General features: G+C 44.1%; 1 protein-coding gene across 1 annotated transcript in view; it reads right to left on the reverse strand.

The window, feature by feature from the left end:
- CD80 (CD80 molecule) overlaps positions 1–26494 on the reverse strand; it is a 63789-nt gene that overhangs the window by 21221 nt on the left and 16074 nt on the right. The window contains exon 2 of the mRNA XM_060235279.1: positions 4871–5194. Coding sequence (XP_060091262.1) covers positions 4871–5194 — 324 coding nt within the window. The remainder of the gene's footprint in view (positions 1–4870; positions 5195–26494) is intronic.

Here is a 26494-nt window from a genome sequence, read left to right on the forward strand (position 1 = left end):
AGGCGCCCGTCAATAGCCTCCACCAGCGACGGAATCTCTTTTGTCTGCACCAGAATCTGGTGCTGCTTCACAAAGGCGGCATCTATAAAACAGTGGGCTGCTCCCGAGTCCAGCATGGCATACACGAACAGCCAGCATTCGTCAGGCAGATGGAGTTTGACGGGTAGCAGGAACGGGCCCGGGGTCTCAGCCTGCTGTTCGGAGGACCCAGCTAGTCGCCCCAGGCTGGGGGGTCCACTTACGCCTGGGACTGCCCTTTTGGCGGCGGTGGCAGTGAAGGTCCGGGTGTCCGATGCTTAACAGGACAGCCGGAGGCATAGTGGCCTGCCGTACCGCAGTAGAGGCACAGATTCTGCGTGCGGCGTCTGGCCTTTTCCTCTGGGGTCAGGCGGGGTCGAGCAGCTCCAAGCCGCATAGGCTCATCCTTGGCACTGGTACTAGCTAGGGACGGGCTAGGAGCCAAGAGGCACGGTGCAGGGAGCTGGCGCCCTCTGGTCTTGGCTTGGCGGCGACTTTCCAGGCGGCCATCGATGCGGAGGCAGAGGGTGATAAGTTGTTGGAGCGTGAGTGGTTGCTCCACCCTGGCCAGCTCATCCAGGACCTCCTCTGCCAACCCCTTGGTAAACTGGTCCATCTGGGCAGCCTCATTCCACACCAGGTCTTGGGTCAGGAGCTTGAATTCGGTGGCATATTGGGCCACCGAGGAGTTGCCTTGCTTCAGTGCCCTGATCTTCCGGTTGGCTGTGGCTGCTTGGACTGGGCTAGAGAAAGCAGCAGACAGGTGGGCCTCAAACCCCTGGTAATTAGTTAGTAGGGGAGAGGACGTGACCAGCAAGGGTGTGGCCCATTTGGCCGCCTGCCCCTTTAACAGACTGATGATGAAACACACCTTTGCCTTGTCACTGAGGAAGTCCCGTGCTCTCAGTTCAAAGTACAGCCGGCACTGTGCTAGGAAGGCAGGAAATTCTTCCACGGCACCCCCAAACCTGTCAGGTGGGGGAACTGGGCATTTGGCTGGAGCACTGGCCGCAGGATGTTGCTGCAAGTGCACTACTGCCTGTGTTAGCTGCTGTACCTGGGCTTGGAGCGCAGCCAGTAGTTCTGTGGTTTCACTTGCTTCAGCCTCCATCCTGTGGAGTGCGTGTTTGTCGGGTGGAAGCAATCTGTCACGGCTGGGGCCGAGTCAGGCAAAGTCCAGAGGCAGTCCGAGGTCTGTAGCCAGCAAGCAGGAGTGTCCAAGGTGCCAAATCCGAATCGCTGTGCAAGTATCGCTGGTCCGAGGTCCAGAAGCCGAGGTCAGGGAGTCCAGAAGTCAAAAGCCAAAGTCAGGGAGTCAGGAACCAAAGTCAAGCCGGAGTGGATGCTAGAACGTCAGGGAGATGACTAGTTGCTTCCACAAAGCCTCCTCTCAAAGCCCACAGCTATATAGCCCTCTGCTGGCTGTTGCCCATTTGGGCTAATTGCTGGCTCTGGGAGGCAGCCAGGATCCTGTTACAACTCAAGCATCCTTGCTCTTAGGAGGGCCAGAATCCTCTCAAAACTCAGGACTCAGGGAGCGTCTTGCTTGTGAGCGTGCCGCCCTCCTCCGATCCCTGAGGTCCTGACGGAGGCGGTCACGCACACGAGCCACCCGAGAGGGCGAGGCAGGGGGGCTGGGATCTTCTTCAGCAGGAGGCAGGGGTACTGGTGCAGGTGGCAGGGGTACAGTTTCCTCGGCAGACTCGTCTTCCTCTGCAGGGTCCCCAGCACCCACGACAGTCACATTCTCAGGGTGCAGGCAGGCAGGAGTCCAAAGCCAGTCCAAGGTCAAAGTCCAGGAAGTCAAGCAGGAGCCAAGTCATCAATTCAGAATCACAAACCGGAATCAGAAGTCAATGTCCAAAAGCCAAAAGGTCAGGGTGCCAAGGAAATCAAGCAGGTCAGGATCAGGAAGGAGCGTGGATGCAAGCCAGAGAATAGACCTGTTGCTTCCACAAGGTTACCAGGTCCTGGGTGGGAGCTATATGGGAGTCTCAATCAGCCTGCTTCCTGAGTGGCAGTGACTCTGCTAGAACTCAGGACTGAGAGATCTGAAGCATCAGCGTGCCTCATGTCTTCGCTCTGAAAGTTCTTTCCGGAGCCTGCTTCGAACTCTTGAGATGGGAGGAGGAGAGCTTGGAGGAGATTGATTGTCAACAGCTGACACTGGTGCCTGGAGAGTGATTGATGGGCCAGCTGCTGTTTGTTCAGCTGAGGAACTGGCTGGCAACTCTTCCAGGTCTGTTAACCCTTCCAACTTCTCCTCGTTAGGGCTCATGACACCCTGAGCTGCCTCAATGGGAAAGGTGGGGTATAAATTTAATAAATTAAACTAAACTAAACTAAAACAATCATATGCTGTGGCACTCCCATTTCTTTTAAAACTGACCATAACCAGCCACACAGTGAAAGGCTGGTATAATCCATGAAACACAAGCTGATTTTCTTCTGAAATTCTCTCATATGCTCTAGCTACCAATGTAAATTTGCAATATGATCTTTAGTGCCTCTTCCTTTTCTTAATTCATCCTGAACATCCGGCATTTCTCATTCCATATGTGGCAACAGTCTTTGTTGTAAGATTTTGAGCATCACTCTATTCACAGGAGAAATTAATGCAATGGTCCAATAGTTGCTACAGGATTTGACATCTCCTTTTTTTTTTTTTGGAATTGGGATGTAAATTGACCATTTCCAGTCTGTAGTCTATTTGTTTTCCAGATTTGTTGGCACAATCTTGTTAAGATTTTGATAGACTCTGTTTCTGTGGCTTGGAATAGTTCCATTGATATCCCATCTACTCCTGATGATTTATTTCTCCAGTACCGTTTTCACCAATTCTTTTTGGAGGATTCTTCTTGGAAGGAATCTTTTTCATCTAATTTGTATAGTTCTTCAGTGTATTGTTCCCACCTTTTCTTTATTTTGTCCAGTTAATGTATTTCTGTGTTGATCTTTCAGCACGCATAACCATGCTTTAAATTTCCTTTTGATTTCTTGGATCTTGTAGAACAGATCTCTTGTTCTTCCTTGTTGTTGTTCTCTTCAATTTCTTTACCCCTGTCTATTATAATATTTTTCTCTACATGTGAGTCACTGGAACACTGTATTCAGGCTTTTGATTCTGTTTCTGTCATCTTTTACTTTTGCTTCTTGTCTTACTTTAGCAATTTTCAGTATTTCATCAGTCATCCATCAAGGCTTTTCTTTTCTTTTTGGCTACAGGAATAAGTCTTTGAGCATTGTACCTTGATAATATGTCTGGGTTTAACCCATAGTTCTTCTGGTTCACATTCACTTGAACATAGTAATATAAATCTGTTCTTTATAAGTCTTTAAATTCTTCAGGAATACTGTTTAGATTGTATTTTGGCACTGTGACTGTTTTGGCATTTTTCTTCAACTTTATTCTAATTTCCAATATTAACAATTCATGATCTGCTCCTGGTCTTGTTTTAGCAGAAATAATGCAACTTCTCCATCTTGTTTCTGATTATGTAATTTATTTGATTTCTACATTGGTCATCTGTTGATGTCCACATAAATAATTCTTTTGGTTGCCTGAAACATGTTTGCAATGAGCAAATTGTTGTCTTCACAGAATACTATGAGTCAGTCTCTTGCTTCATTTCATGCTCCAAACTCAAATCTTCTAACAATATTGGATTCTTTTGCGTTCTAGTCACCTGCGATTATCAGCACATCTTATTTAGGTGTGTGCTCAATTTCTTCCTAAACAATTGAATAAAAACTTTCAGTTTCTTCATCTTCAGCATCTGTAATTGATGCATAAACTTGGATGTTGGTTGTATTGATAAGCTTTCCATGAAGTCAGATTGATATTATTTGGACAAACTTTGCATTATAGCTCCTGAGACTGCCTGTGCTACATCTTGCCTCATTATCAGTGTAACTGTTCCTTTTGTGTTCGTCATTTCCTGAGGAAAATACTGTAATTTTCTGACTGAAAATGTCCTAATCCAATGCACTTTAGTTTGCTCACTCCCAGAACTACAGTGTTTAAATGCTCAATTTCTCGTTTTACTTTTTCGAGCCTACCTTGATTCATATGTCTCATGGTCCATATTCCTATTATATCAGTTGAATAGTTTTGGACTTTCCTTTGCATTCATTCACATCAACAACTAAATGTCCTTTTGACTTTAGTCCAATTGTCCTCAGGTCATAGTTGTCCTTGGGTCTTCTCAGAATTTCATTAAGCACGATCCAACCTGGAGGTTCCATCTTCTAGCACTATATCTTTTTTTCATTTTGGATTGTTTCTTCATAGCATTTTTGAGGTAAAAGTTGGTCAGAAGTGGTTTACCATTGCCTTCTTCTGTGCAGTACTTACCAGGATTAGCTGAAGTGATACTGCCTTTGTCTACGAAAAATTCTCTGCCGGTTTCAGCTTCCATAACTGCTGTTCCCCAGTAGCTACCTTTCAAGCATTTCTTCACCCCATCACTACTGGAACTGTCTGTTCTTTTCTGCTGATGTGACTGTTGATCCTCAAAGAGGTTGGATGCATCTTCGTCTGGTCTGGCATCTCAGCTGTGACCATTCTGCCTTGCGTGACTTTGCTAGGCGTTTAGACCCCTTATGATATTGCTCTCAGTTTTGCTGACACATTCAAACCCTCTCACAAGTTTAAGCTGTGTGGGCAAGAGGGGAAGATTTTAAATTTTATTTTTCAAGTTGAATATATCTAATCAGACAGACAGCTGACTCACAAATCTATGTACCAATAGCAGCCACTGTTAGTAATATAGTGGCTAAAACAATTTAACAGGAATGGATAATTAAGTGTTCCTATGGTTTTAAAGATACTGTACTACTAGACATCACTTACCCACCACAGATAAGTATAACTCAGTGCATTTATGATGCAGTATGATGCACTTGTATTTGCCTTCATCTGACACTTTCACCGAGGAAATCCAAAGTGTAAAATTCTGCTGGTCCATCGTGGTTCTGTTACTGAAATGTGGGTCTTTTTTCTCTTCTTTGCCTTTCCAGTAAGCTATCACGACCTGATCTGTTTTATCGGAGCCAACATCTTTTTGCCAGTAGACATCGTAGTGCTTCAGGGGATTGTCTAAATGTATATCATTATCACAAGGGAGTGTGGCCACCTCCCCTACTTTGGCTTTCACTTGTATCATCTGGACAATGCCTGAGGAGAAACAAGGAAAAATATGATAGAATGCCAGTTATCTGTTCTTAAAGTCTTCTCTTGCTTTTTTGCATTGAAATAATATATTGAGGGCAGGGGCATAGACTTTTCCGTTTCTCAGGGTATGGCACAGGAATGAACCTGGTTCAGGCACATACTTATAGTAAGTGATATTAAATTGTTTGAATATGAAATTATTTATAATTCCAAAAACACTTGCAATCAATAATGTGGCTTTAAAAATATTTTTTTTTACTCGTAATAGTCTGAATCTCAAAGAAAGAGGACTGTGAGAAGAAAGATGTCATACACTCCTTCACTGAAACAATTTCAGTAAATATTTAATTCATGTATGAAAAGGAAATATTTCCTCCCCCCTCTCTTTTTTCACAACTACCCTGTGAGGTAGGTAGGTCAGGTTGAGAGTGACTAACTCAAGGTGCTTTGTTGCCAAGTAGAGATTTGAATGCTGGGCTCCCCAATCTTAGACCAACACTCTAACAGCTATACCACTCACATACTGGACACTCAATATGAATCTCCAAATGCATCTCAGAATCCACAGTAAATTCTGCCTTCTCGGATACTCTGACCTGAAAATATGAGAGCATTTGTTTGATTGAAGTAGGGTCCAGGACAACAGAATCACTTTACTTCCCATATCTGGGGAACCAGCTTTCTCCTTCATCCTGCCCCCTGGCATATAGAGTTGCCAGGTCCAACTCAGAAAATATCTAGAGATTTTGGGGATTTTGCCTGGAGACTTTCCCATTCCCTATAATAAATTAATAAAAATACAGTACTGCAGTTCCCCTGAATACAATCGTCACTCCCTCATCCTCTCTCTTGCCTTGAAAGGATTCTCCAGCAGCTGCACTTCCACTAAATGAAAGTGAACACACACACACAAAGCAGCCAAAATAAACACAGTTTGCAAGCACACACTTTTGTGATCTCACTGGGGTAGATGCCAGCCTCCAGGTGGAGCCTGGAGATCTCCCGCTTTTACAACTGATCTCCAGCTGGCAGGGATCATTTCCCCTGAAGAAAATGCCTGTTTTGAAGGGTGGATTCTATTACATTGTACCATGCTGAGGTTCCTCCCCCCCTAAACCCCGTCCTCTCCCAGATCCACCCCCAAAGTCTCCAGGTATTTTCCAATGTAGACCTGGCAACCAAACACTGGGGTAATTTAGTCACAGGAGTTGCTGAATGTAACCATCTGCTGTAGTTCAACCAACTTCTTCAGACTAACAGAAAAACAAAAAGAGAGCAGTCTAGGGAGTGGAGTTTTCCTCCATCCCATAATCAGGTTCTAGTTAACTCTTTACTATACATTTTACTATACACATGATTTCTGAAATGACTGCAAAACAAATAGAGGGTCTGTGCTCACTTCTCTTCCTTTCTCACATGCTTCACACACTCACCAGGAAGAGTCATGTGGCTCTGCCTGCTCACCCCACCTGTGCAGCTTTCCTCCTGCTGAGATTTAAAGGCACACACACAGTCCAACACAAGCAGTTTGCAAGCATTTTTTAAGCATGCACAGATTTAAAGGCACATTATGGCTGCTGGGGCAGGGCTTCCCCTGGTCGGCCAGCTGGCTGGCAGCATGGAGGAGCCTGCAAAACTGCAAGTTTCAGGATACCAAAAATCACCTTAACTATGTTGTATGTTTTAACAATTCACAGGTTGAGAGTGGGGGCTTTATGCAGAACTTCCAAAGATCCCAAGGAAAAGAATAAAGTAAGGCAGTGGAGGGTGCTCCTGGGTGGCAAGTAAATGTTTCAAAGTCCCAGAGAAAGAAAAGCTGGAGTTGGCAGCCTCTGAGCAAGTGGAGAGGGTGAGACTGCATAGTTTTGCCTGGCAGACCAGCCATAGTTAAAGGATCCAGCACTAAAGAATTTCAAAGACATACGGTTGAGGAATTCAAGGTGAGTCCAGGATGAGAATCTATGGATCCCCTGGCACTGACAGAGTTAAGGAGAGAAGGGGCTTCCCAGAAAGGTGACAAAAACAGATTGCATCCGGGCAGAGTGGACAAAGGGGCTGGCAGGGTAGAGGATTTCCCCATACCTGGGAGACATTCAGGGAAAGTCAGCAAAAGGGATTCAATTAACCTGATTGATTGGTAGTAATTAGATGTTGCATTCAGGAAGACTTGCATTTCCTGATGAAATTACCTTGATAGATCAAGGTGAGTGCCTAGCTGACTTCTCCTGAGAGCCAGTTTGGTGCAGAGGTTAAGTGTGCGAACTCTTATCTGGGACAACCAGGTTTAATTTCCCATTCCTCCATTTGCAGCTGCTGGAATGGCCTTGGATAGCCATAGTTCTCACCAGAGTTGTCCTTGAAAGGGCAGCTTCTGTGAGAGCTTTCTTAACCTGTAATGTACTGATGTCAGAGAAGTTCAGATGGTGACATGCTTTATTAGCAAGTACATCACAAAGACAAAATGGCAGGGCCGGGTCCCCTGTTATATACCTTTCCTGGAACAACCTTCTTCCTGGTCAGGTCCAATCCTGGCCAGTTAAACTCCCTGTCACTGATCATCCTAGGCGGGCTGTGTTCATCCCTTCCAGGCACCGCCCACAGGTGCGCTGTGCTGTACTTTCCGGGATGAATGGCAGACACATCACTCCTCCCCCCCCCCCCAGTTCAAGATACATAGTCTTTCAAATGAGTGGATGGCTACTGCTCTCTGAGCGACTGCCGAGGTTCGATCTGGGGAGCTGGGGCTGCTGCCTGGGGTTCTTAAACCGCTGGTTTCTCGTTTTGGGCCACAGTTGGCAAAGCGTTGTCTCGATCCTGCGGAGGTATCTCCCCCGCCCTGTAAGGGTCCTCTGCCAGCAACCCCGGCGAGCTCGGCAAGGTTGCTTCATGCGGCGGCCCCGTGCTCTCCCTGTTCCCCACTCCCCATGACCCTGCCGGTTCCTCCGAGCTGGTATCCACTCCGGCCCTGCAAGCTCGGGTGATGTGGCCCACTTTTCCACAGCTTCTGTAGTCCACATTACAGTAGGGGCACTCTCGGCGCTCGTGTGGGTCCCCACAACTGGCGTACTTGGTGCTTGGTTTCTCCGCTGCCCGTGGTCAGTTTGGTGTTTTCAGCCTGCTGCGTGGCTGGTGGTGAAGCTGATGTGCCCCTTCCTTGTCGGAGCCGTTCAAGATCGAGGCAGCAGTGGCCTGGTTCACGGAAGGGCTGGTGTGTGTCTGTTTGAAGGCGGTTGCCTGTCGGAGTGCTTTTGCGAGGTCGATGTCTTTGCTAGCAACTTTGGCGCATTTTTTCCTCCCAGACGCCAACCGCAAAATGGTCCAGCAGGATCTCTTCCAGGTCCCCCGTGAAATCACATCTCAGGGCTAATCCACGGAGCTCTGCAAGATACTTGGCGGCGGACTCAGCTTGTCTCTGCTGTCTCGTGTAGAACATGTGCCTGCATGTGAGACGGGATGGCTGTGGCGCCATGTGGTTCATCATCGCCTTGACCAGCTGGTCGGCGCGATGAGTCGCTTCATCAGCTGGATGGTCTCCACCCCGCACGAAATCAGGACAAGCACCTTCTTCTCTGCTGCTGCCTCCATTTTGTGCAGCTCTATGGAGTAGTTGATCTGATCCACCCATGATTCCCATAGGTCAGGCCGGGTGACGTCGAACGGCAGTAGGGTTTGTACGGGAGCACTAGCCATGACCTCGGCCGCGGAAGCACTAGAGCTCGAATCGCAGGGTTTGTGGGCGGCTGGAGGCTGCTCTCTGCTCACCGGTATCCCATCCTCATTGCCAGTGTAATGAACTGATGTCGAAGACGTTCAGATGGCAACATGCTTTATTAGCAAGTAGATCACGAAGACAACATGACGGGGCCGGGTCCCCTGTTATATACCTTTCCCGGAACAACCTTCCTCCTGGTCAGGTCCAATCCTGGCCAGTTAAACTTCCCGCCACAGATCATTACAGGTGGGCTGCGTTCGTCCTTTCCAGGCACCGCTGTGCTGTACTTTCGGGGACGAACACCGGACACAACATAGCCGCACCCACCTCACAGGCTATTTGTTGTGGGAGAGGAAGATAAAGGAGATTGTGAGCTGCTCTGAGATTCAGAGTGAAAGGCAGGATATAAATCCAATTGCTGCTGCTTCTCCTCCTCCTCCTCCAAAACAAGGAATTGCTAGCTCCTAATATGACTGCCAAGACAAATTTAGCCAGGATGGAATCAGGGCAGACATCTAGGTAGGAAGAGGGCTCTTGGTAACACTCCCCTACACCTATAGTTAAAGTTGGGCTGGGAAACCCTAACTTGACCCGTGGAAGCTTGCATGCTGCGCTGCATACTGCCCCATTCTAGAGCCCCATTCTTGACTTTTGTTTGTAGTTCCAGAATCATTAAGACCACTCTGCTTCAGATTTCATCACCTGTGTAATTTGCAGCCTTTGTGGAATTTTCTGGGCCTTAGGGCACACTGATAACATCATTGGTATGAACACTGGAACTCTTTTTTTGGGTAAAACAATTTTTTTATTAGTGACATATGGTAATAAATCTATATCTTATCTTTAAAATTTTCTTTTATCTACCCCATATATTACTTTCCACCCATCCCTCCCCCCGTTACTTGACCCCCGCCAGTGTTATTTACCTAAAAAAAATATTAAAGGTACCCTTAACTATTAAAACAAAAATTTATATTCTTCTTCTTTTTAAAACTTAATTATTATCAAAAATTGTCCAATATCCTTTCATTTTCCACTCTTTTTCTATATATCTTCTAAACTTTTTCCACTCCGTCTTAAAAACTTCTAAATCTTAGTCTCTTAATATTCTTGTTAGTTTGTCCATTTCACTCCATGTCATAACTTTTACAATCCAATCCCATTTCTCTGGTATTTTTTCTTGCTTCCACAACTGCGTATACAATGTCCTAGCAGCTGAAAGCAAGTACCAGATTAAAGTTCTATCTTCTTTTGGAAATTTTTCCATTTGTAATCCCAATAAGAAAGTCTCTGCAACTTTCATTGCTTCATATCCCAATATCCTAGAAATTTCTTGTTGAATCATTTGCCAATACTGTTTTGCTCTTTCACAAGCCCACCACATAGGTAGAAAGAACCTTCATGCTTTTTACATTTCCAACATCTGTCTGGCATCTTGTTATTTATCTTTGCTAATTTTTTAGGAGTCATATACCATCTATACATCATCTTAAAACAATTTTCTTTAATACTTTGACATGTTGAAAGTTTCATAGCGTTCTTCCACAAATATTCCCAAGTTTCCATCTGTATTTCTTTATTTACATTAATTGCCCATTTGATCATTTGAGATTTCACTACTTCATCTTCTGTAGACCATTGTAGAAGTAATTTATATACTTTTGAAATTAATTTATCATTGTCTCCAAGCAGAACTTTTTCCATTTCTGGTTGTTCTTTCCTTCAGTTTTAATATCATTCTCCACCAAGCTCTTTATTTGTTGCATTTGGAACCAATCATATTTATGATTCAACTCTTCAGCAGTTTTCAGCTCTGTTTTGCCACTTTGTATTTTTAATAATTGATTATATGACAACCACTTTTCTTCACCTATCTCAGCTGTTATTTTTTATTACACTGGAACTCTTGACACACCTTGGAGAAGTCTAAAGTGTGACACAATTAAGTCCAGTTGGCCCACTTTTTTTTAAAGCTTGGGATCTACCAACACCTCTAAAATGTTCACAGAAATCTACTCACAAAATTCACAAAAAGTAGTTATTAATTATATAAAAAATTGAATATATTGCCATATGTTACTAATAAAAATTGTTTGAAATAGAGAAATCTACTCACAAAATTCCAATGCCTTTTTATTTCATGGAATGGTTACACCAATCCCTAACCACACTAACAGAGGAAATCAAAAGAGCAAGAATGTGGGTGTTATTACGTCAGTGAGATGTTCCATTGTGACTTACCAAAGGTTCTTAGTGGTTTACAACCTAATATCTGCTCTGGCCAGAAAAGAGGAACAAAAACCTCCTGGAGGCGCACACACAAACATATGGGAAATTTTTGCTAGTGTCATACCTTTCTTTGCAAGGCAGATTAGCCATGAAACTGCAACCTGAATCTGCTTACAGCATGAAACAGCCAAAGTCAAAGGGGAATTATACAGCCCACAGAAATCTGCAAGTTCACTTAATTCATTTTGAGGGTGGGCTGCAAAACAACAAATGGAAATCCAGTTTGGTTTAGAGTGTATATATTGTAACTCAGACCTGTGAGAGACATCTGTCATTATAACCAGTAATGCTGATGAACTTGAAGCAGTGGAGCGCAAAAGGTGAACTTCCAATGTTTTAAAAGCTTCAAATAAGGCAAATCTCTAAGCTCAGCTCAAAATGGTTCACCAAATGCCTGCTACCAATGATGGGAACTGTGGTTTCTGTGGACCCAAAGTGAACCAGGATGATGCAAAAAATACAGTTTGCGTGGTCCACAGCAGGATGTTGTGCTGGTGAAGTATGGGGAGAGTAATTCGCTGGAAAGATAAGCCCTCTGTTTAAAGTGTGTCCCCAATGGCCAGTTATTCCTCTTCTCCTTTGAAAAAGTAAGGTTTGCGGCTGAGGAAGGGGGAAGATACCAGGGAAATACATTTTGCTTGTTTGTTTATTATTACTTACCACCACTGAGCAGCAGGAGGAGAAAAATACAAAAAGCCCCCTAAGATGCAGTAGAGCTTTCAGCGATTCCTACAGCTGCTTATGTCACTTGCTTTTTTTGAAACCAGAAGTGATGTAAAGTGGCAGCCAGTGTCACCCCCTTCCCCTATATACCTGTCCACAGCCCCCTGCTCCCCAACTATCTTCTCTTCCTCAAAGAAAAATAAAAGGGAGCAAATTGTTCTCTTTTCTCATGCCATTTAGACTGTGTTGATCAGCATGTAGGTTATTAATTCTAATTCAAGATCTAAGTAAGACTGTCTCTCCCATTATGAAGCAGAAAATGCTTTTGGCATTGTGTGCACACACAAGAAAGAGCTGCTGCCAATAGTAGTTCTTTGACTTGCCTATGGGGTAACTGGAAACAAATCATTCATCCATAACATCAAAGAATAGCTTTTCATGCAGTGATCCTTATAATGCTAAAGGTTTGGGACCCCATACACTCAATGTCCAAGTGTTGTTGTTGTTTTAATACTTGATTACATAAGAGGGGGATATTAAAAAGCCAGTATTACTAGGGTTGCCAGGTCTATGGTGGAAAATACCTGGAGACTTTGTAGGTGGATCCCTTCAAAACAGCCGTTTTCTCCAGGGGAGCTGATCTCTACCAGCTGGAGATCAGCTGTAAAAACAGGAGATCTCCAGGCCTCTTCTGGATGCTAGCAACCCTATTAACAATTCATGTATGCATGGTCTAAGTATAAGCGAGGTCCTGTCAACTACCTTTGGGCTGGGAGCTTCCAGGTTCAAATGGACCCAATGTAGATCAGGGCTGTGGGGTGCAGGTGAGAGGTCTCAAGCTTCCCCACTCCCTGGGGCATTTTCCCAACTGGAAACAGGCCAGGGTTTATGCTATATGCTCTGTTGGAGAAATGCTTGTGTACTAATGAGATGCACATAATAGAACAAAGTCAGAGTCCAGTGGCACCTTTAAGACCAACAAAGTTTTATTCAAGGTGAGCTTTCATGTGCAGGCACACTTTGTCAGACCATGAAATGGAATAGTATGCTTGCACAAGAATAAAACTTTGTTCTATTGCTTCAGACCAACATGGCTGCCAACTGAGATGCACATAAGTTTCCCTAACATAGCAAATAGTGCTGTCAGGTGTGGAAAACTTAAATCCTCTCTCCTCTTCCACACCTGGGAATTAAATTCCAAGAAGAACTGACAACACAAATCTGGTCAACAGGAAGACATGGGACTTTGAAACGTAGAGTGAGGCCTTAAATCTTTAATACATGCAAGCAGGGAACCAGATGTACCAAATACCAAAAAAGAACAACTAATTTGTACTTTTTGGCTTAGGACAAGACAGTCCAGAATAAGTAAGGAGCACAAAAGAAACTGATCAGTTGTATCTAGTAAGTTATATGTAGCCAGGTTTTTTTTTGGGGGGGGGGGGTTGGGGGGGAGGGTGATCAGGAACACTTTTAACTGAGCACAAGACACTGGGAGCTCCACAAAAGTACTTTTGTGATTACTTCTATTCATCTCAATAGAACTTGTGCATGAAATCTTCCAGACTGATTGTGCACATTATATATCCAATATGTTTAAATAAATATTTCAAATAGAATACAGTAACAAATAATGGAACAGCATTCCTTTCCCTTCCCTCCAAATTTTATTATTCTGCAAGATTAATATGTAAAGGAAAAAAGCATGCAACTAAAAATTCTAAAGGTGATAGAATGTGTGTGGAGGGTAGGAACTGAAGTGCTATTTTATCCCTTTTGTTTCTGGCTCAAAGTATATCTGATGCTCAACAATACTGATTATTATAGCAACATAAGAACCCTTCTAGATTACCTCTGTAGACAGCATGATGACTTTCCAGATTTCCTTTCTTACCACTGCATCATCACCAGCAAATTTTGGCAAGCAAGAGACTCAATACAAAGACTGTCATGGACATCACTTTCAATATTGTAAATTCAGTTCGTGGAAGATCACTTCAAAGACGGCTTTTCAATCTTACTCTTGATGAAGGGGCAGCGGAAATCATTTTGCACACAGATATAAGGTGGCTAAGTAGGCACAAATTTCTGCAGATTTTATGATTTGCTGAATGAAATAAGAAGGTTTTTGAAGGAGGGGAGATGACAAAGCAGAGTTGGAAGATGAGCAGTGGTTATGTGATCTGGCATTTCTCGCTGACTTTACAGGCAAACTAAGTGATATGAACATTGAAGTACAAGGCAAAAACAAATGCATTGGTGAGATGATGTAGGTTTCATCCTACAAGAGCAAATTTGAGCTAATGATGACTGACCTTGCAAACAACACTTTTGATCATTTTCCTAATATGCAGGACCATCTGAGACAATATCCAAATTTTGTTTTTCAGAATGAGAAGTATGTGACAGAAATCTCCTCTGTTATCCAAAAATTTGAAAAAAGATTCTGTGACTTCCAAAGAATTGGAAAAGTTGTGGAGTACCTGTCATACCCATTCAAAGCAGATATGGACATTAAGGAAACTGCAGATGCTGGCAGTAAAAATTACTCACTGAACAAGGCATCTCTTGAAAATGAAATAGTAACCCTTAAAAAATGACATTTTTCTCAAAACCGTGCTGAGCAAGAATTGTTTTAGAAGCTAGTGCCTAGAGACAAATTTCCCAACTTGAGAAGATGCAGTGCAGCTGTACACTCCTGTTTCGGTTCAACTTATTTGTGTGAATCTGCGTTTTCCCATCTAAAAATGACAAAGAGTACAAAGCATTCCAACATGGCAGATGAACATCTCCAGGATTTCCTGAGACTGGCCCTCACGCAATATTCACCCAACTTCAAAAAGCTGGTGGATGAAATGCAGGCTCAGACATCTTAAAGATTGTGCAAGGTCAGCCTGGATCAATACTTGACCTACATTTAACACAAATTACTCAATACAAGTTAAAGAAAGTTATTAAGACAGTTAAAGTTATAACAATAAATTTAAAAAAAAAACTGTTCGCAGTTCTTTCTGGATCTTCATCTCTCTGTTTTGCTTTTGCTTATTTTGCTTACCAGTAAATGACAGAAGGTGCATTGTATATGGGGGGGAGGGGTGGAACTCAACTTTGGTGGGTTAAAATCTAATTTGAAACTTAATTTTCATTGTGGTAGATCACCAGCACTTTTGTCCGGAAAAAACAGATCACGACCTGTTCAAAGTTGTCATAAACCATTGGCCCATCATGGCTCAGTCAGTGTCTCTGGCCTCCTATTGGCTGACTCTTCTGCCCCCACCTACTGCAGGCCATGGAATGTTGAACAAACTACCAAAAGCAGCCTTACCTCAGACACAGACACATCTCTGATGCTTCTCCGTGTCCTCTCTGTCAACCGGACTCAGAAAGGGCTGCTGCTCTACTGTGGCTTCACGAAGGGCATCACAGCTGCCGCCAGCAACAGACCTCTGCCCCAGAGATGGCCTCTCAGCACATGCAGCCCCATCTGTCTTCTGTGGCCTTCCACATCCTCACACAGGGCCCTGCTGCTCTACCATGCCCTCCTGACCAGCACCAGCCACCATCAATAGCCCTCTGCCACCCATTTGATGGCTTACAAAGCCAGCTTCCCAGCAGCCACTGGCCCCATCACTCTCCCATGGCCATTGCTGCCAATCTCCAGGTGAGGGCTGGAGATGATGCAGAATTACAACTGTTCCAGGGGGAGAGGGAAATGATGTAGGCTGCTTTGATCTACATTGTGGGGAAAGACTGTACTTTTCCTAGGTAGAGGCTGCAGGGAGGAGGGAGAACATGGAAAGCTGAAATCAGCAGGGCAGATCAAAGTAAGTTGATGGTTGGCTGGATTGCCAACTCCAGGTTGGGAAATTCTTGAAGATTTCAGGGGTGGAGAGGGTGGGGTTTGAGAAAGGGTGGGACCTCAGTCAGGTACTATGACAAAGACTCTGCCCTGCAAAGCAGCCATTTCTGCCTGGAGAGTCATTGTTGCCAATCTCCAGGTGAGGTCTAGAGATCACTCAGAATTACAACTGCTCTCCACATGGCTCCCCTGGAGAAAATGGCTGCTCTGCAGGGTGGACGCTATGTCATTATACCCTGCTGATGATGCTTCCCTCCTGCTTTGGTTCACACTATGGAGAAAGACTGTACTTTTTCTAGACAGACACTGCAGGAAGGGGGGAGGAGATGGAAAGCTAAAGTCAAATAAATTTCCCTACAGGAAATGACTACCTTGAGGTGCATACTCTGTGGTATACCATAACACAACCATACCAGGCCAAAAAACACAGATTACACCACAAGCTCAAGCTGAAGCTAAATGCCATGTCTGAATATGACAGGAAAAGACAGCAACAATGCACTGCAAACAAAATAAATGCTGCGCTTCAGCACCTGTGTGACCATTGTCTTGCCCCTCCTACATACCTGCCATAATTATTCTTCCTTCTCTCCATTCTGGACCTTTTTCAGAGCTTTGAGCCACCACAGACATGGGGATACACACACACACATATGCAAGGGAGGATGGAAAGTCGGCATCTGTTTCAGTTGTAAGGTGGGGGGGAAGACAGCTAAGGTGGGGGGCGTGAGTGGACATCAAGGGTTGGGGGAGTGGGAAGACAGCAAGGGTGGGGAGGCGAATGAAGGCCAAGGGTTGGGGAAAGACTGAATGTCATGGGTGGGAGGAATAGTGGAGTGCCAAGAGTGTGGGAGTAGCTGAGAGGAAGAGGTGGTTGGGGGGCGGTAGTGGGGGGGAAGACACCAAGGGTTTGTGTGTGGGGGTGAATACCTTCATTTGAATAGGTGGGAAGACAGCAAGGGTGGGGGGCACTCACCCAGAGCCTCTTTCTAGAGCTCGTTTTCCCCCACAATGGGCCTTATTCCTAGTATAGATATAAAACCTAACCGTATTGGAGATGACTCACCTACACTCCCTTTGGCTGAACTGTATTTGCTGAAAGAGCACCCTTCAACCCCAGGACAGATGAGGATTGGGCCACTGGAGAAGCTGCTAGGCAGTGGCTGTTGCTAGGCAGCCAAGCTTGATTCTGTCAGTAAAAGGTAGGGGGGAGGCACTTTCCAGGCCTATTTTGACCTTTGAGGGAGAATTCATTGGGGCCAGACCTGACTAGGGTTGCGCGTTCCAGGTTGGGAAATTCCTGGAGATTTTGTGGTGGAGTTTACAGAAGCCAGAGTTTGGGGAGGGCAGAGGCCTCAGCTGCATATAGAGTCCACCCTCCAAAGTAGTTATTTTCTCCAGGGGGAGATAAATTTGTTGTTTAAAGTTCAGTTGTGATACCAGATCTTCAGCGCCTCTTTCAGGGATTTGAGCCACCAGAGATATAGGGATACACACACCCGTTGGATGGGAAGGAAGTGGCATCTGTTTCAGCTACAGAGTGAGTGGGAAGATAGTAAGTGTGTGTGGGGAGGTGAGTGAACAAGAAGGGTTGAGGTGGGTGGAAAAACAGCAAAGATGGGGCTGAGTGAATGTCACAGGTGGAGAGAGTAGTGGAGTGCCAAGGGTGTGGGGTAGATGAGAGAAAGAGGTGGTTGGGTGATGGGTGATAGTGGGGGTGGGTGGGAAGTCTCCAAGGGTGGAATGAGTGAATGCCTTCACTCGGGTAGGTGGGAAGCTATCAATGGTGGGGGGGCACTCACCCAGAGCTTTTTTATATCATTATTATACATATAAAGCCAAACACTTGTAACAGTAATACAGAGTCTATTTCTTCTTCTTCTTTCTAGAGCCTGTTGTGTTTTTCCCCACAATGGGCATTATTCCTAGTGATGTCAATAATGTTCTCAAAGTATTGCCTCTCCCCCAAGCATCTAGTACTGCTAATGTAAAGGCAATGGTATAATGCTGACAGTTTTAGGTTCAATCCCCAGCATCACCAGTTAATTAGTCTCTGATAACAGGTGTTAAGAAAGACTCTTCTCTACCTGAGATCCTAGAGGGCTTCTGAAAGAGTAGAAAATACCTAGCTAGACAAATCAAAGGTTTGACTCAGATAGTATTAATATGTTGTTTGATATTGTGGTACCATAATAATTCACTTTCCAGATTTTCTGGTGTACCAGTCCCAGCGTCATGTGTTTCTCCGACTCTGTAAGGTACATTTAGCCATAATGCCTAATAGCCCTTGAAAGGCCTATCATCCATGAATTTGTCTATTTCCCTTTTTAGGACAGTGGCCATCACCATTGTTTTCTGGCAGTTAAATCCATAAATCAGTTACATGTTATATGAGCAGTACTTTCTTTTGCCATTTCATTAGTGACCCAAATCCTAGCACTCTCTCTCTTTCTCTGACAATTTTCTCCATACCATTAGATTTATTTTAAAAGTACATTTAAAAATAGTCTAGGTTTAGAGCCATCATTGATTAAATTTCTGCCTACTAGGTAATATTAATGGCAATGGGGCCCAGTCAGAAAAAGAAGATTCATTAATTCATTCATTTAAAAAATGTCTATGCTGCCTGTCCAGAGACCTGCTCAAGGTGACTCACAAAGTAAATCAATACAACAAAACAAACCATTAAAACAGCATGAAATAAACACTGCAACCTAAATGCTTTTCATAAACTAGTTCTCAGACTAGATTACAATATTTATAGACGACTAGGATGCTTGTCTCAAAGCATGAGCCAGATCTCTTTATGCAGGCATGGACAGTTGCTGAATTACGTACGAGTTCTTCCCTCTAATTATGTACAGCATGACTAGCTGTGCATCTCCTACTTACTTTACTGACCATACATACAATACATAAAGCAATTCCATTTCCCCCCTTTTTGGGGGGAGGGGGAAGCATTAAGGGGGGGGGGAAAGCTGTTTCCTACCAAGTGAAATGGAAATGTACGTACACTCCACATCTAGCATCTATTTCCTGGGAAGGTCACTGACCGGCACTGTCAACATTTTCCTTTTCAGTCAGGGAATCCCCTAAGATGAGTGAACTTAAAAGCTAACAAAAGAAAGCAGAAGCTCAGCCTACAGACAAAAGCACTTTGGTTTTAAACGAATATTCACGTATTCTCAGTTCCAGATTTGAAATTTCTAGTGAAGTCTGTCAGAAGGACACATTAATTTAAAGATCATGGAGATCTTTTGATGCATCTCACATCTGTGTAAGAGATTGAGATTTTCACAATGTGATCTTGAATGGTGAAAATGAAAAATATAATAAATGCACAGACCCAGCATACCCATCAACAAACAATCCTTGCTGGTACACACCTTTCAGTGGGTCTGCAGAGGGGCTATGAGATCACTGCTGCCTTCAACATGACACTTCCCCCAGGTATTCCAAATTGTGCACAAGAATATGCTGTTGAAGGTAGCACTTTTGTGCAGCTCATATTCACTTCAATACAACTTGGGAGTTTTGTGAGTCACAGTGACTCACAAAAGCTCATACTCTGCCTCAAATGTTGTCAGTCTTTAAGGTGCTACTGGACTCTTGCTCTTCTACTGCTACCGACAAACCGACAGGGCTACCCATCTTGATCAATATAACTTACAGAGAAGAACCTCTTTGGTCTTCACTTGTTTCTGCCTTTCCCTCCATTAAAGATATGCATGTCAATAAAATATGGAGCCAGCATAAGCACCTATATAAGTTCATGTAACTTGAAGATGTTAGAATTTCCAGAGACATTTGTAACTCTGTCTTTTCACTGTGTTCAGCAATGAAAGAAAATGACTCAAAAGAAGATATAAGCAAAGATTATATGTGCATTAAAATCAAAGTTGATTTTCCAGTGGTTTAATTACCATGGCTTCCATTAAATAACCTTGGGTTGGGGAAAAATAGAATTCTAACCGCATCCCCAGGCTCAACTAACTACTTCCAATGGTTCCGGGGGGGAACCCTTACAGTCTCAAGGTACTAGTTTATCAGTTAGTACTAAGGGTTGGTACCTGTCTGTAACTTTTCTGCTCTTGCTGCAGTGCCATCACTCAAAAATGGCAGTGCCTGGAAACAAAAATTGAGTAACTTGGGAGCTAGTGACTATAAGGAGCCTGGAGGTAAGTTTACCCCTGCACTGTGACCAGGTTTGCATTTTATTCTGGTGCAAGTTCAAGTGGTAGAAAGTCACAATTGGTCATGTTTTCCCTACATCTGAACATGCAACAATTCTTCATTAAGATTATTAAATACCACACCAGTAGTACAACTATGTGGCTGGGGCAATCACATGGCTTTCTCAAAAGAGAAGTATTTTTCCCCCATTCAAAAGGGGGGGGGGGAATTAGTTTAGCAGAAGCAGCCTGGTTTTAAAAAAAACAAAAAACAAAGGAGAGAAAGGACAAGGCTGGAAAAGTAATAAAAAGTATCACATTTGGTACTTTTCTTTGTCATACATTTGAAAAAAAAATGGAACATGATGTGAAATGGCTGGGAATTCCACAGGGCTGGCCTAGGGGATCTCCTGAAGGATGAAAGTGCAAGAACAGCCCTGCTGGATCATACCAAAAGTTGATCTAGTCTGGCATCCTGTTTCCTACAGTGGTCAGTCATGATGGTCAATCACTTGAATTTCCAAGAAGTTCACAAGCAGAGCAAGAAGGTTCCATCCCCCCCTCCCCATTGTTAGCACCTCAATGACTGGTATGAAGAAGCATATTGATTCTGGAATTGGAGGTTTCATTTAATCATTTGCTATGGTCAGGGCTTTTTTTGTAGCAGGAACTCCTTTGCATATATTAGGTCACACACCTCTGATGTAGCCAATCCTCCAAGAGCTTACAGGGCTTACTTTAAAACTCCAGGAGGATTAGCTACATCAGGGGTGTGGCCGAATATGCAAAGGAGTTCCTGCTACAAAAAAAGCCCTGACTATGGCTAATAACTATTGATAGGACTATCCTCTATCATTTTGTCTAATTTCCTTTTAAAACAATATAAGTGGATACCACCATATCTTGTGGCAGTGGATTTCATAAATCAACTTCATACTGTGTTAAAAAACAAACAAACAAATCCCTCTGTTTTGACTGTCTAGGATCTACTGCCAGTCAATTGGGTGACACTAGTTCAGGAAGATAGAAGAAATATGATAGAGATAATTTTCTCTATTGGGTTTATTAAATTTTAGTATTACAAAACTGGGAGAAAATCTTTCTACATCTGTTTTCTCTACATTGCCATGGCCCAAATTTTATATCCTTGTATTTTTTCTTAAAATAAGAAGCTCCAAAGACACCTTTCCTCTTGCTCCAAGCCCTTGACAACTTTGTTTGCTCTTTCTGCATTGTTTTTCAGCACTGTGGGGTTTTTTTTTAAAGGACTCAGCAGAACGGTACACAGGATTCCAAATGTGGCTCCTGCATATGTCTATGCAAGGGCATTACAGTGCTGGCCATTTATTTTTATGCCACTTCCTAATTGTTTAGGAAAGCATTTTTATAAAGTAAAAAGTTAATGTCTGTACAAGCTTGGGCAGTTTTCATTATATTTTTCATTGTATATCTTGTTCTGTTTTACTGCATAAATACATTTAATTCTGAACATGGCACATCTAGGGACACTTAAATCAGAAGATTGGAGCCATGAACAGACAAGACAGATCCTTCTATAAATCTCAGAAAGGCCTCAGGCTTGCAGAAAAATCTGGATATTATATCATTTCTGTGTTTTTGTTACTTTCATAGCAAAGTAAAAGATTACTGAAGTAGAATTTATTTTTGTTCTTCTACATATTCAGTAATTCTAGCTTTAATGATGCATTTTCACCAAGTTACCAAGAGATGTTAATCTATCTGGGTAGTAATTTGCTTGATTCCGCAGCTGCCCTTGTAAAAATTAGTCATATTCCAATCAACGAGTCTGGTTTGAAGGACATTTGAGATCTAAGGACTCTCAGGTATATCCATACCTGGGAGAACCGGGTTTGATTCTCCACTCCTCAACTTGCAGCTGCTGGAATGGCCTTGGGTCAGCCATAGTTCTCACTTGAAAGAGCAGGTTCTGTGAGAGTTCTCTCAGCCCCACCTACCTCACAGGGTGTTTGTTGTGGGGGAGGAAGGTAAAGGAGATTGTAAGCTACTCTTAGAATCTGAGATTCGGAGTGGAGGGCAGGTTATAAATCCAGTATCTTAATTTTGGGGCATCCTGGAGAAATCTGACAAGTTTTGAACCCTGGAACTTATAATTTTGAAGAATTTCCCATTTAAAACATAACTTCATTGGACTTTCTAAGCAACTTTTCATTCACATATTCTTTAGGTTCAACAGCACTGTAGTACTGTGATGGGTGGTTATAAAGGATAAATATACTGCAAGACAGGGTTTTCTTGAGCAGAAACGCATAGGAATGCAGTTCTGGCTGGCTTGGCATCAATGGGTGTGGCCTAGTGCTACAAAAACATTAAAAATTAATTTCTAAGACTTCTATGAGACTTTAAGTGGAGATGACAAGACTGGGAAATTTCTTGAAGAAACTGAGGAAATCTCATGGGGAGATATTATAGTATAGCAGAATTTCTGTGGGATAATTTTGGGTGGATACTTTAGACCTTTAGAGATAATTCAGACTAAATTCCTGACAGCCAAGACGTGCAATCCCCCACTGTGTTCCTAGGGTTGTCAGGTCTTACCTGGCTGCTGGCAGAGGACTCTTTTTATGAGCACATAGTGAGTGCGGCATGATATCACCAGAAGTGACATCATTGCACTGGACATGTTGCATGGGGGATGCTCTATTTATTTATTTATTTGGTTAATTTCTATTCCACCCTATCCCAAATGGGCTCAGGGCAGATCACATACAGATAAAATCAAACAGATACTGTACAATAAAACCAATAAATCAATAAAATCAATAAATACAGTTAAAACAATGACTTAGCTCAATACAGTATGACATAGGCGGCAGGCTCATAATACAGGTTAGGGTAGAGTTAGCAGCCCAGATACCAAAGTTCCGACCACTGTGGGGGAGGATAGCCGATGGTATAGGCAATAGGGCAGGGGGCGTCCACCCACTTCAGCCGAATGCCTGGCGGAACAGCTCTGTCTTACAGGCCCTCCAGAAAGGTAACAGATCCGGTAGGACCCGTATCTCCACCGGGAGCTGATTTCACCAGGATGGAGCCAGGGCCGAAAAAGCCCTGGCCCTGGTCGAGGCAAGACGGATGTCCCTTGGGCCAAGGATAACAAGAAGATGTTGACTGGCAGATCGTAGCTGCCTTCGGGGCTCATATGGGGAGAGGCAGTCCCTCAGGTATGTCGGTCCCAGGTTTTGAATGTCAATACTAGAACCCTGAAGCATATCTGGTACTCAACTGGTAACCAGTGCGACGTGCACAGCATTGGTCGACCGCTTGCCCGTACAGGCAATCCAGTCAGAAGATGTGCTGCCGCGCCTTGCACTCGAAGTTTATGGATCAGTTTCAGGGGCAAGCCTGTGTAGAGCAAGTTACAGTAGTCCAACCTGGAAGTGACTGTTGCATGGATCACTGTAGCTAGGTCCTGGGGCATCAGATAGGGCACCAGCTGTTTGGCCTGCCGAAGATGATGAAAGGCAGATCGTGCAACTGCAGAGACCTGGGCCTCCATGGAAAGGGAGGCATCCAGTATCACCCCCAGACTCCCTACCTGCTGAGCTGGCACCAAAGGGGCACCATCTAGGGCGGGAAGTCGAATGCCTGATCCTAATCCCTTCCAACTCAGGAATAGGACCTCCGTCTTAGTTGGATTGAGCTTCAGCTGGCTTAACTGCAGCTATCCAGCCACAGCTTCTAAGGCCCCAGTCGGGTGGTCTGGGGCAGTGTCTGGCTGGCCATCCATCAGCAGATAAAGCTGAGTGTCATCTGCATATTGGTGACAACCCAGCCCTAAACCTCGGACAATCTGGGCAGGCGCATATAGATGTTAAACATCATTGGTGAGAGAATAGCTCCCTGTGGCACACCACATTCCAGTGGGTGTCGCAGAGAGTTCTGCTCACCAATTGCCACCCTTTGTCCCTGACCACGGAGAAAGGAGGACAGCCACTGCAAGGCTACCCCTTGAACTCCAATGCTGGCAAGGAGGTGGGCCATTAGATCACAATCAATCATGTCAAACGCTGCTGAGAGATCTAACAGCAACAGCAGTGCTGACCTGCCCTGATCCAGATGCTATCTAAGGTCATCTGTGAGGGCGACCAGGGCAGTCTATGCCCCATGATCAGGATGGAAGCCAGACTGGAAGGGATCAAGGGTCGAGGTATCCTCCAGGTAAGCTTGAAACTGCTCAGCCACCGCTTTCTCAACTACCTTATCCAGGAATGGTAAATTTGAGACTGGGGGGTAATTGGCCAGGACCATTGGGTCCAAAGCTGGCTTTTTCAAAAGTGGACGGACCACTGCTTCTTTAAGTTTAGCCAGAAAAGTCCCTGTTTCCAAGGATAGATTAATAATATCGGCTAAAGAGCCCTGGATACCCTCGCCACCTGCCTTAATAAGCCAGGATGGACATGGGTCCAGCGAGCACTTGGGTAAAAACTCTATGGTCGTTTTCGCACTCACCTCCAGCCGGCGCGACCCCCCTCTTCACCGCGCAGGATCTGCGTGGATTTCACACTAAATGCTGCGGAGCAGCCTTTTGCGCTGGAAACTCCCGTCGCAAAAGCCGCGCAAACGGCAAACTGCTTTTTGGCGATTTACGTTTGAGCGGCTTTTGCGATGGGAGTTTCCGGCGCAAAAGGCTGCTCCGCGGCATTTAGTGCGAAATCCGCACAGATCCTGCGCGGTGAAGAGGGGGGTCGCGCCAGCTGGAGGTGAGTGCGAAAACGACCTATGGGACTCAAATGCTAGAGCACCCCCATGCAATGTGCCTGGCATGTTGACATCACTTCTGGGTGATGTCATCACTCTGGGCACATTGGGTGATGATGATGCTCTTTGCAGTGGGGCTCCACCTGCTGGCCATCTCCATGCTGGTGGGTTAGAGGCCTCAAAATTGGGAGAAATCCCCCCCCCCCATGGGGAGGCAGGGGAATGGGAACCCTATGTGTTCCTAATGCAGTTTTATGTCTAGAAGTGAGTTTAATTTATTTGGAAGTTCATGTATGAATACACAGGATCAATTACTAGTTGAAGCTTGTTTTCTCTCCTGTGGGTCTTGCACCTGTAACGCTAACGGACACCTTTCAGTTAAAATGGAAAAGGTTAATTTCAGAGAATCTATAATCCATTGGAAATTCTCCTAAAAGCTTAATAACCTTGGGTTTTTCCAAAGCTAAATCTGAAATTAAGCAAAGGATCTGGGACACTGAACTTCAACACCATTTAATTTCTGCTGCAAAACACCATCGCTTCAGAATCAAGAAATTAGTTTTAAACTATTTAGCTAATTTATTGATTCCCAAATAACAGGATAGCTGTCACTTTGACCTGTCTCAATGTTCTTCCATTTGCTTTATTAGAAGGGAAATAATTCAGGAGCATTTTTTTGTCCTTGTGCAGCTGGGGAAATTGAAATGTTTGGACAAATGCTGCTTAACTGCTCCTTCTGTAATGGCCATAGATGCATATTTATTACATCTGTCCTCCAAAAATTACCAGGAAAATAAGAAGAATGGTATATATCTCCTTTCTTCTTGCAGACCTTGAATCTGAAACCTCCGATAGAGTTGCCAGTTTCTGAGCATATGCACAATCTCACTGCCACAGGAGGTGATGACAGCTGCCAGAACAGACAGCTTCAAGAGGGGATTGGATAAACATATGGAGCAGAGGTCCATCAGTGGCTATTAGCCACAGCATATTGATGGAACTCTCTGTCTGGGGCAGTGATGCTCTGTTTGCTTGGTGCTTGGTCGGGGGGCAACAGTGGGAGGGCTTCTAGTGTCCTGGGCCCACTAGTGGACCTCCTGATGGCGCCTGATTTTTTTGGCCACTGTGTGATACAGAGTGTTGGACTGGATGGGCCATTGGTCTGATCCAACATGGCTTCTCTTATGTTCTTATGTTCTTATCTTCCATGTCTGTCTGTCTGTCTATCAATTGAAGGCATATATACAATCTTCCATATATGGAATAGATGTATATATACCCTATGAACACAGATTGTACATATGCTCCTGCAGCTACTCTGTTCACATATGTTTTATTCTGCTGATCTATGACTGTAATAAATGATTACCTCAGCGTGTCCAACATCATGGGCCAATAGTGTGATGTCACTTCCAAAAATAGCTACAAGAGGCATTAGTCCTTTCTAGGAATCATTGGAAACTCTATGATTTTACCAAAGAGGTAAACTGATTTGTAGGGAGGCATGACATCGTGTTCCCCCTGGAAGTGACATCATGCTGTTGCTGACAGCAGCCCTCTTGTCTCCTGGGCTTCTGTTGCTTGCCAGGCTATGCCTGACAACCCAAATTGTTAACGTAACTTAAATCAGAACAATTATTTTAAATTCTAAAGCTTTTGCTTACAGCAAACTCTACCTAAAGAAAGGTAGTCTATTGGTTTCTTAGTCTATTTATTAATCCATCAGTTACTCTTTGCCATTTTTAAGTACTCAGTCAGAGGACTTCTGGGATTTGGATAATGCTGAGCTGACCTGCCTCTCTAAGGGGGGCAGACTGGAACTTCTGTTCGGGGTCGTAAAGGGCAACTTTTTGCCTTCTGCCTACTTT

This window comes from Heteronotia binoei, chromosome 3, assembly GCF_032191835.1.
Source record: "Heteronotia binoei isolate CCM8104 ecotype False Entrance Well chromosome 3, APGP_CSIRO_Hbin_v1, whole genome shotgun sequence".
Lineage (NCBI taxonomy): Eukaryota > Metazoa > Chordata > Lepidosauria > Squamata > Gekkonidae > Heteronotia > Heteronotia binoei.